The sequence below is a fragment of the Cibotium barometz genome, chromosome 36, assembly GCF_041138505.1.
Source record: "Cibotium barometz isolate CiBa-2024 chromosome 36, ASM4113850v1, whole genome shotgun sequence".
Taxonomy (NCBI): Eukaryota; Viridiplantae; Streptophyta; class Polypodiopsida; order Cyatheales; family Cibotiaceae; genus Cibotium; species Cibotium barometz.
The window spans coordinates 10,800,942-10,812,486 of NC_141081.1; the positions used below are offsets into that span (position 1 = coordinate 10,800,942).

An 11,545-nucleotide genomic window follows, 5' to 3' on the forward strand; every position below is an offset into this window, starting at 1 on the left:
GGGTATTCAGTGGTTTCACAAGTTCCTTCCGGATGTCAAGTAGGACAAGCACACGTTCCAGATCAATCGGAATGTGTCAAATGCCCCAGTGACCATTAAGTGTGAGCCAGGAATTCCGAACTTTCCGCTCATAAGCCACTTGCAGGCTAAGCGAGAAGTTAGGAAAGGTGCACATTGTGCGATGATATACATCCAAACAGCCCAGACGGTAGCCAGTGCTTCTGAGAAGTACTCGGCTCTCCATGAAAAGTTTCAGAAGCTTTTTCTTCGGGACAGTCTCCCTCCCCAGCTTCCCCCGTCCCGACCGGAGGACCACAAGATTGACCTCCTCCCAGGCTCGGAACCCCCGCGCAAGTTTGCGTATAGCCTTTTCAAGGCAATGGAATCGGAGTTGGACCGCCAACTCCAAGAATTGTTGCAATCTGGCTTCATTCGCCCCAGTGTATCGCCATTTGCAGCACCGATCTTATTTGTCAAGAAGAAAGATGGATCTTCCCCTTTGTGTGTCAATTATCGTGCACTCAATAAGCTGACTATCAAGAGTAGATTCTCAATGCCTCGAATAGATTATATTCTCAAGAGGCTGAATGGAGTAAAGGTGTTCTCGAAACTTGATTTAAAAAGTGGGTACCACCAGGTGAGGATTGTGGAGGGGGACATCCCCAAGATAGCCTTCCGTACGGAACGGGCCCACCATGAATTTGTGGTCATGCCATTTGGCTTGACGAACGCCCCAGCTACATTTAACGGCATGATGATGCGTGTTTTCCGGGATTTGATTGGAAAGTGTGTGTTCATATTTCTGGACGACATACTGGTATTTTCACCTACGGTTGAGCAGCATGACATTGATGTGGAGAAAGTCCTTAAGTTGCTGGAAAGCAATGAGCTCTACGTCAATGAAAAGAAGTCGGAATTTTATCTATTCCAGGTGCATTACTTGGGATACATAATTAGTGCCGAAGGCATTCGACTTAATCCGGCTAAAGTGGCCGAGATTGTCAATTGGAAAATACCTCAAACAGCCTATGACATCAAATCCTTTGTGGATATATGCCAGGCATACTCCACCCACATAGACAAGTTTTCTGACCTCTCGGTAGTTCTCACCAATCTGCTAAAGGGAGTGAAGACAAGAAGGCAACGGATTCGAATGACTCCACGAGCGCTGGAGGCATTCAAGAACCTCAAGGTGGCTTTATCAGAAGCGCCTTGTTTAGCACTTGCCTCGTGGGAGGAGCCATTTCAGGTGATCATCGATGCGAGTAACATCACAATTGGCAGTGTGTTGCAACAGAATAGTCATCCAGTAGCTTACATGTCTCGTAAGTTACTGCCCGCAATAAAAATTACTCAGTCTACGATCGTGAACTCCTAGCAGTTATACAGGCCTTGAAACATTGGAAACATTTTCTGTATGGCCGGGACTTTGAGGTTCGCACTACCATCAGGCATTACGTTGGATTCGGACAATGCTAAGTGCAAAGTTAGTGACCGACAACACCGCTGGAGCCAGATATTCCACCAATTCGGTGGTATGATTGAGTACCTTTCAGGAAGGCCAATCCAGTGGTGGCCGATGCTTTGAGCAGGAAGAGACAAGTGACTTCAATTCAGACCACTAGACTCGACCTTGTTGGTACAGGACTAGATGACATGAAGCACATGTATGCGGATTCCGAGGAATTCGGTACACAGTGAGAACAGGCATTGGATGCCACAGGACCATGCCACTTTCTGATACACGATGGTTGGCTTTTCCACAAAGGCCGACTGTGTGTCATGAAGTCGTTCAAGGCAGCTCTTCTCCATGATGCCCATGACGCCATTACTGGTGGTCATAGAGGCATGAATTCGACTCTGGAGAAATTCTAAGCCATACCGCTTCGTGGGTCCCTCGGTCCGGAAACTTCGTGAGGAACTGTCTTTGCCTTTGGCTTGAGCCATGCTTGAAACGGTGCAAAAGGATTTGTTTTGGAACCATAACTTCTGCTTTATCAATAATATTTGGTTCCGCCTCGTCTTTAACTTTTGAAGGGATCGGACCTGCATATGGCTTTAACCAACTGACATGAAATACATCGTGTATAGTCCAACTCGGAGGTAGCTTTAACTGCATAGACACCTCATTAATCTTCTTCTGGATGGAAAAAGGTCCGAAGCTTCAGAAAGACAACTTTGGGCATCGCTTGTCCACACCTGTTTCAACCTTTGCTTCATAATCCGAAGATAAACCCAATCCCCTTCCGAAAACTTCATATCCCTTCGGTCTTTATTGGCCTGTCGAGTATAGGCCTCTTGTACTTTAGCCAACCTGTCTTTAACTGACTCTAAAATCTCCTAGTAAGACTCCGTCACTTTGTTCGCTTCAGGTATTGAAGACGAGGTCCTGGTTAAAAACGACTGGAAAGGTCTTCCAAATGCTGCCTCATATGGAGTCCTGCCAATAGCTGAAGAAAAAGAATCATTCAAAACAGCTTGAACTAAAGGCAAATCAGATTTCCACTTACCTTGCTGATCGTGGACATAACACTTCAGCACATCAAAGACCAACTAGTTGTATATCTCTGTCTAGCCGTCCGTCTGTGGGTGGAATGCATTGGAAAAATTCAATTTAGTACGAAAATTATCAAACAATGCCCTCCAAAAATGACTGGTAAACTTGGCATCTCGGTTTGACACTATGGTCCTAGGAATCCCGCCAATCGGGTATCAATGCCGAATGAACAACTGGGCAACATCCTCGGCTATCACATTGGCCCTGCAAGGAATAAGCATAACAAATTTGCTAAATCTATCAACAATAGTTAAGCACTGTGTATTACGCTTACTCGGATTGGCAGGCAGATTCATGACAAAGTCCATTGAAATATCTTGGAAAGGACCCTCAGGAATTGGCAAGGGTTGTAATAACCCTATCTTCTTTCCACGAGGAGCTTTCACCTTTTGACAAATATCACAGCATTGTACATATGTAAACACATCTCGCCTCATCTTGGGCCAATAATATTGCCGTTCAGTAAGTCCTCTTCTTAGGCTGTGCACAGCAAGAAGAAAGGGAGGGAGGGTGGGAAACTGAAAGGAGAGGAAGAAGATCTCTCCAAGATGTAGTTCCATGTCCTCAGCACCTAGAAGAGGGCTTCAGCAATCAGAAAAATCAGCAATCTTTGCTGAAAATTCAGAAATACAATAGTCCCAAGTGTTAGATGAAGAAAACGCAGCACTCTTGAGGAAGCCTCGGCTCCCGGAAGAAAACGCAGCACCTTCTACGCTGAAATCTGCAGAAAACGCAGCAAACTGTCGAAGCCTCTGCTCCAAAACAGAAAACGCAACTTTCTTCTGCTCACGGGTCAGCGTTTTTCTCTGATACCATGGAAGAAAGTGAAGCAAATATAAAACACAGATGTAGGCCCAGGTACAAGACCTGTAAATGCTAGAAACTAATGTTTATTGCTGAAATCTGAGCACGAGGGAAGCACGTAGGTGTTGTACAATGATGAGAAGCAGTAGCAGCTGCTAATGACCTCAATTGAATGCTGAAAAATGAGATGAATTGAGGGAAAGGGAGCCAGCCCTTATATACTCCCTCAGGATGCTGGTCGGCCAGCTGTTGCAAGCCAACAGCATGGCAATAGCATAAAATGGTACATAGAATGCCTAAAACTACCAAAAAATGGAAAAAAATGTTGAATAACCTCTGTTAAGATATGCCAATGCAGGGCCTCATAAATGGCCAATACAAGCATGAAAAAGATGATATAGACCCTCTGGAGATGATATAATCCAACATATACAAGAGAGCACTCACAAGAAGTAGGGTCTTTCACAGCACAAAACTTAAAGCTCAAATTGCACAATAACAAAGATAGATAAGAATATTGTATTATTGAAGTGATACAATAGATGGCTAAGCCCCATATACCCGTGTGCTTCTGTGAAGGGAGCTTCGATGACTAATCTAAAACTACTAAAGCGGAGGTTGTACGCTAGTAGAAGCTAGTGAATAAACTCACATTGATGGACTGATGAACTGTGTGGAGAAAAGGGATGGCCTTGTATTTATATGGGCCTATATACGCGGGGTGGCCATGACATGACCGCCGTAATTCCGCGGTCATGGTTGGTGCCACCATCCACGGCGTAGACTCGGCCCATAAAGATGAACTAGAAACTACTACGCAGCTATCCCGATTCCCACCACACGACCATCCTTGGGTCCCACAGTGTCAAGACAAGGTGTCCAAGAGTTAAGTCTACCTACTCCATGTATGGATAGTTATGAGATAACGGTCTAGTGTAGCATGTAGCCTATTTGACATTGTGTCAAATCTAATCCAAGCCGTCTCTAAACCATCTGACCTCCTAGGCCACCTTTTCATTACAAGAGAGGACTCACAAGAAGTAGGATCTTTCCCAACACAAAATTTTAAATTCAAATTACACATTAACAAAGATAGAGAAGAATATTGTATTATTGAAGTAATACAATAGATGGCAAAGCCCCACACCCGTATGCTCCTATGAAGGGAGCTTCGATGACTGATCTAAAATTACTTAGGTGGAGGTTGTATGCTAGTAGAAGCTAGGAAATACACTCACATTGATGACTAATGAACTCTGTGGAGAAAAGGGATGGCTTTGTATCTATATGGGCCTATATACGCAGGGGGCCAGAAATTGCTACACAGCTATCCCACCTCACACGACCATCCTTGGACCCCGTAGTGTCAAGACAAGGTGTCCAAGAGTTAAGTCTATCTACTCCATGTGTGGATAGTTATGAGATAACAGTCTAGTGTAGCATGTAGCCTATTTGGCAGTGTATCAAATCTAATCCAAGTCGCCTCTAAACCATCTGACCTCCTAGGCCACCTTTCTGTGTGAATACGAGGATGCCACACCCAAGCTGATCAACCATGGCTACTTCTTACAATGGGAGCCGCACAAACATGAGCTAGCTGATGCCTGGGCAATACAATATGAGAGCGGAGCATTGATATCCAACACCCTCCCTCAATGTCCACCCGAAGGTGAACGACCTCTATGATCCGATGCTGAGTAAATGAAGATGTCGTTCCATCTGGTCCCTGCTAAGAGCCTTTGAGAAGATGTCTACACAATTCTCTATCCTCAAGGACAGTAGAACATCTCGACCTCCCTAAGCATCCTGAGCTCATGCACAAAGTTATAATGAATCTCAATGTGTTTTGGGCAAACGGGAAACAGACGATCCCAAGCAATGGCCATGCACCTCTGATTGTCACATTTTAGCGTTGTAGTTTGCTTGTGCACCACTCCCATATCATGTAGAATCCTCTTCAGCCACAATGCCTCACACGATGCAAAGCATGCAGTTTTGTACTCGGTCTCTATCAATGAGAGTGCAGTAGTGGGTTGTTTCTTATTGATCCAAGAAATACATCCAAAACCAAGAGAAAAATAATACCATGTTACTAGTGCCCACCCACCCAATCTAATTCACAAAAGCCATTGAGGGTCTTGCCTGCAGCATAGGTGATGCCATACTCCCGGGTACCTTGGATGTATCACACCCACATACTTGATTCTCCTAGGGCTTGTTGGAGAATCTACCCAAAACACCAACAACAAAACTAATGTCTGGTCTAAGAATTAGACAAGAAGATAAGACTACCAACCAGTTTCCGGTATAGCCAAATGTTTTGAGTATCTTTTTGCTGAGAGATAAAAATGTTATCTGGCTTCTGCCAGACCTCAATCTCCAAACAGTAATGCATAAGCCCAAGATCTATCATCTCAAACTCTGCTCTAAGCATCTGTAATGTTTGTGAGATCTTTATAGGGTGATCCCCTATCAAGATGAGGTCATCCACATAGAGAACAATGACCATATACTTTCCTTGCTCACGAAGGCATACAAATTTGCATCTGAAGGGCTGCATAAGAGACCAATACTCACAAAGTAACCATCAATCCTCTGAAGAACTCCACCCATAAAGATGAACTATGCTACACAAATAGCCACCTCCCACGGCCATCCACACTCATCTTCAGCCCTGTTCGAGTCCCGCAATCTCAAGATAGGGTGTCCAAGAGTAAAGTCTACCTCCTCCATGTGTGGACCATTCTGAGATAACAGTCCAATGTAGCATGTAGCCTATTTGGCAATCAGTCAAATCTCATCCAAGCCGTCTCTAAACCATATGGCTTCCTAGACCACCTTCCTGTGTGAATACAGGGATGCCAAGCACCCAGGCTGCTCAACCATGCCTACTCCTCATAATGGGGGCCGTACAAACATGAGCTAGTCAGGCCTGGGCAAAACAATATGAGGGTTGAGCATTGATATCCAACAAATCACCCCCTTGGTTTGCAACGAGAGCAACCTTGGGAGCAAGGCAGGAGGAGAGCAGCTTCAAGCTCGTACATTCATGCATTTAGGCATTGTATTTGCATCCCTTTCATTGTAGGCAACTATCTTTCCAAAATAGTTATTCTATATAATAATAATCTTCCCTTGCACATGTCAAAAGTTAGCATGCAAGCATCTCTGCACAAAACCTGCATGCTGTTGACAGAAACCATAAAGAAGTATTGGAAGTGTATGGCAATACCTAAGTGTGCCTTATTAAGAGGTGACAAGACCACCGCTTTCTCCTCTTTGAACATACATTCCTTGCTTTCCATCCCCATCTTTCAATAACATCACAGATACAAAGCAAAGCATTTGATTGAGCCCCTGCATATAAAGAATTTTTGGATGCTATGTTAGCACTACAGAAATCCAAAGAATAGAAAGAAAAAAGATGTATATTCGGTTGTACCCTCATGCAAAAAATAGTTGTTAGCGTAGTCCTAACCTTCACATGTGAGACCCTTTCATCAGACTGCAAACTCCACTTCAAAACGTTCCCAATAGCCTATACGAAAACAAATCCAATTTATATGCAACATGATTAACAACTTTTTCCATCAAGCTTGACAAATATTTAAATAACAGAGTGATAGAACTAGGGTGCACCTTGTTGTCCTCATTTGCAAGAAGGCGTGCTGCAGAAAGCTTTGACTGCAACAGAACAGGTAGCTTTACACAGTAACTACAGCTGTCGTACCCAAGACATTTTTACTAATATGAAGTTCAAGTTACTTCCCATGCAGGACCAGTAGAGTGTAATCTACTGATAGGAAATTCAAGTTACTTCCCAAGACTTCAGAAGAATTACCTTTGAACTCTCAACTTAAGCTCAGGCTCTAAGCTATAGCATCTGCACTGAAGCAAGAATAGATGCAAGTTCTATGTTTGCAGCCTTCAAGCAGAGGCATGCCCTATTTGTTCCGTTTGGGAGCTTCAAGTCAGCAAATGAGCATACGTCTCTTCCTCTTGGGCATGTGGAAATTCATCTTCACAAAATCCCAGAAGCTGGCCCTTAGCTTCGGCTACATCAAGACCTGGCTGCCATGGAAGATCCCCATGGTTCATATAGTGTATAATAATTGCTGCATCATCTCCACTCCCAGCAGCAGAATATATATTTGATAGCATCACATATGGTGCAGCACTTGTTGGATCCACTCGAAACATCTTTTTTGCATAATGTTCTCCCCGCTCTACATCCCCTTTGTACCTGCATGCTCCAAGAACCGCCATTAATAACTCACCTGTAGGTTGCAATGGCGTGCTGTTTAGCAAGGTCTCTGCTTCATCCAGGCACCCTGCTCTTCCAAAGAGGTCAACCATGCATACATAATGCTCTATAGAGGGAGGAATACCGTACTCCCTGACCATAGCAGTGAAGAAGTGCTGGCCTTCATCAATCAGGCCAGCATGGCTACATGCAGAAAGAATACTGACAAAGGTCAACTCATCTGTATTGATTCCATCCTGCTGCATTTGGTTGAACAGTTTAATCACCTCTTGACATTGGCCATGCTGTGCACAGACTGCAATCATCACCATCCATGAAACTACCCCTTTATCAGGCAGTCTGTCAAACATCCTCCTTGCATCATCCAGGTTTCCACACTTGCCATACAGGTTGATAAGAGCAGTTCCTATAACAGAATCAAACTCAAATCCACACTCCAAATACGAATGAAACACATGCTCACCCTTAGCCAGTGCCGCACAAGAGGTACATGCATCCAAAATGCAAAGGAAGGTGGCCTTATCTGGTCTTATAGCTTCCCTGTGCATAGAGTCATAAAGTACTAAAGCTTCATGTCCCTGCCCATGGTGTGCATAAACTGCCATCATTGAGGTCCATGAAACCACATTACGCCCAGACATTTTGCTGAAGACCATCTGCGCGTGCTGTAGGCTACCGCACTTCCCATACATAATGATTAGAGCATTCCCCACAGCAACATCTAGCTCAAAACTGCTATTCACAATGCATGAATGCACTTGTTTGCCTCTCAGAAAGGCTGCCTGCTTACTACAAGTATCAAAAATGCCAACATAAGTGACCTCATTTGGAATCACACCATTCTGATGCATGTGGTTAAAAATTTTGACAGCTTCCTCCACCTGCCCGTGGTAGGAACAAATTGTAATCATGGCAGTCCATGAAACTACGTTTTGCTCAGGCATTTTGTTAAACAAGTCCCATGAATACTGCAAGCTACCACACTTCCCATACATGTTAATGAGAGACGTCCCGACATCCACATCGTCAATGAGTCCTAATTCCAAGATACAGGTATGCAACTGCATACCATCAGCTAGGGCTCCATAGCTAGCACATGCATCCAGAATGCAAACAAATGTGACCTTGTTTGGCTTGACTCCTTCCTGCTGCATTCTCTTGAAAAGTTGAATGGCCTCTGGTCCTTGCTCTTGCTTAGTGTAAGCTGCGATCATAGCAGTCCATGTAACTATGTCTTGCTCTGGCATTTTGTTGAAAACTTCAACGGCATCCTTCAAGCTGCCACACTTGCCATACATGTTAATAACAGTATTTCCAATCAGTATGTCAGGATCCATGTTGCTGTTTATGATATAGGAATGCAACAGCATACCTTGCATGGGCAAATCATGGTTTGCACATGCCTCGAGAACGGTGACAAAAGTCACCTTATCAGGATTGATCCCTGCTTGCTGCATCTGGAAAAAAAGTTGGACAGCCTCTTTGCCCTTCCCATGGGCAACATACCCTGATATCATGGCGGTCCAGGAAACCACATTGTGATTGGTCATTATCTGAAAGGTCTTCTGTGCATCCTCTAGTGCTCTGGATTTCCCATACATGTTAAGCAAAGCATTGTTGACCACCACCTCTAAGTCAAATTTATTCTCTACGATGCATGCGTGCACCAATCTACCTTTATCTAAGGTAGTCTCGCCACTACATGCGTCGAGAATGCGAATGAAAGTGACCTTGTTTGGCTTTACTCCTTTCTGCTGCATTTGATTGAACAAATGAAGAGCCTCTTTCCCTAGACCATACTGACTGCAGACAGTTATCATCACATTCCACGTAACCACATCCCGCTTGGGCATTCGTTCAAACATCTTCCTTGCATCATCTGGACTGGCACACTTGCCATACATACTGACAAGGGCAGTCCCCACATGAACGTCCGCCTCAAACCCACTCTCGTCGATGTAAGCATGAATCCGTCTGCCATCCTGTAAACCCACTCGGCTACCAAAAGCAGAGAGAACATAAACGAATGTAAATTCATCAGGTGTCACTCCTTCATGTTGCATCTTTTCAAATAGTCTGATAGCCACTTTGCTGTCCTCTTTTCGAACATGTGCTTGGATGATGACATTCCATGATGACACATTCCTCTCATCCAAGGAGGCGAACAAAGCTATTGCCTCTTTCAAAGCCCCACATGTGCAGTACATTTGCACAAGGAGGTCCCCAAGTATGGTACCACCGTGGCTAATGATAAGATGGTGGTGGACAAGTTTACCTTCTTTCAAGGCCATTGCATTGGTACACTGATGCAGAAGGGAAGCAAGGGTTGCAGGGTTTATCTCTGTGTATCGATCCATATGGTGGATAAAATCCCTCCACGACCTCTGGTAAAACTGCTTTAAAGACTTGTCATCAGCATCATCAAGCTTATTCTGGTTTACAGACTTGACTTTGAGGTCATGAGACCTTATCAAAACCTGGAGTTGGGATGGGGAGCCATCTAGAGATATTTTTTTCACAGCATCTGAGAAGCATTCCTGCTGCTTCTCAGACGCTAGCAATGTTAGGTTATTTGAATTGCCGTGAAGGGATTCCTTACGTACCTGTTTAGCAAGCACCCTCATACATACGTAGTCCACCCTCCCTTGACGAGAGTTCAACAATTTATTTTTGTAAATTCAAAAGAAAATTCGTAGCGGTGAAATTTTTTTTATTAAACGACAAAAACATACATATATATGGCATCAAAATGTTTTTTTTTCATTTCCATTCAAGATTTTGAAGAATAAGAGTGTTTGTCTAAGGTTTCATTTTAGTATGGCTTGAAAGAGTCAATGAAATGATGACTCCCATGTCTTTTCTATTTGCATGCATTCACCCATACCCTTTCTATTTAAGGTCTCACAATTCTCTATAAAAGGCCATAAACGGCTTATTTGACGAGTAAAGGGAGGGAGAGAGAGAAGCTGGAGAGAGCGGGGGTGACTGAGGGAACTCATGCCACATCAGTGGCATTTAATTAATGTAGTACAAAAAATTTGTCTGAATATACAGTACAAAAAATTCCCAAAAAAATCTTATGAAAAGAGATTTGTATTAACTCAATATATTTATAATGCCATTGTTGTCAATAATGGGGCATGTCCCAATATCAAGCAAAAGTGTGCATGTTGTAGTTTTGGAAGCTCATCCCCATAGCCCTTTCGCTCGATCCTAGAGACAAATACACCATCACGTGGCAGGAGGAAGGGAAGCGTGATCTTCTGACGTGGCAGGTATGTTCCAACTAGTGCCACACCGATTACAATTGGCATGCATAACAAGGCCCAAAATAGATGAGGTTTAAATGCCAAAATAGGGCAAGAGCAAATGCCTTGTAGTAGTTTGTACAAGAGGGATGGGTTTCTTTAAAAAACAATTCATGACTTACATTTTGGTATGCAAGTTTGTAAGAAAGAGATCTAGTAAGAGAATAGAAGTCATTGATTGGAGTCCTCACAACTAGACTCAATGGTTGGAGTCCACACAGGTTGCTCTTTAGTGTCTAGATGTGAACACACTATCAAAATCCCTAATGATGGGAATCGATACCATCATAGCTACCACATCAACATACATGTGCAAGCGAGTGTCCACCATCAAAGGTAGAAGTGTAAACAAATCCATAAAAGATGGTCAATGCCTAATAATGGCCTAAATTGCACAAACACAGCAAGGATGCCAAGGACTGTGTAATGCCTCCTACAAATGCGTTGAGATATGTTTTATAGAAACCTTCATTTTGTAATTATTTCACACCTTGTCATTATTATAGGTATTTTTTAGACCTTATAACTTATGTATAAATTACATATTTTTTCTTTTTTTCCCTTGTTATTTATCATACACATCACGATGTTCCCCCTACATCTATGTATATA

General features: G+C 43.4%; 1 protein-coding gene across 4 annotated transcripts in view; it reads right to left on the minus strand.

The window, feature by feature from the left end:
* LOC147617476 (pentatricopeptide repeat-containing protein At5g27110-like) overlaps nt 1-10,308 on the minus strand; it is a 55,582-nt gene extending 45,274 nt beyond the window's left edge. For 3 of the 4 annotated variants that reach the window (XM_086775728.1, XM_086775726.1, XM_086775727.1), the window contains exons 1-3: nt 7,001-10,308; nt 6,840-6,899; nt 6,594-6,718 (exon numbers count right to left, since the gene is read on the minus strand). In XM_086775728.1, the coding sequence (XP_086631854.1) occupies nt 7,328-10,249 (2,922 nt within the window). In that variant the 5' untranslated portion in view covers nt 10,250-10,308 and the 3' untranslated portion in view covers nt 6,594-6,718; nt 6,840-6,899; nt 7,001-7,327. The remainder of the gene's footprint in view (nt 1-6,593; nt 6,719-6,839; nt 6,900-7,000) is intronic. The other variant, XM_086775729.1, reaches the window with a different exon arrangement.
* Between the last annotated feature and the right edge of the window lie 1,237 nt (nt 10,309-11,545).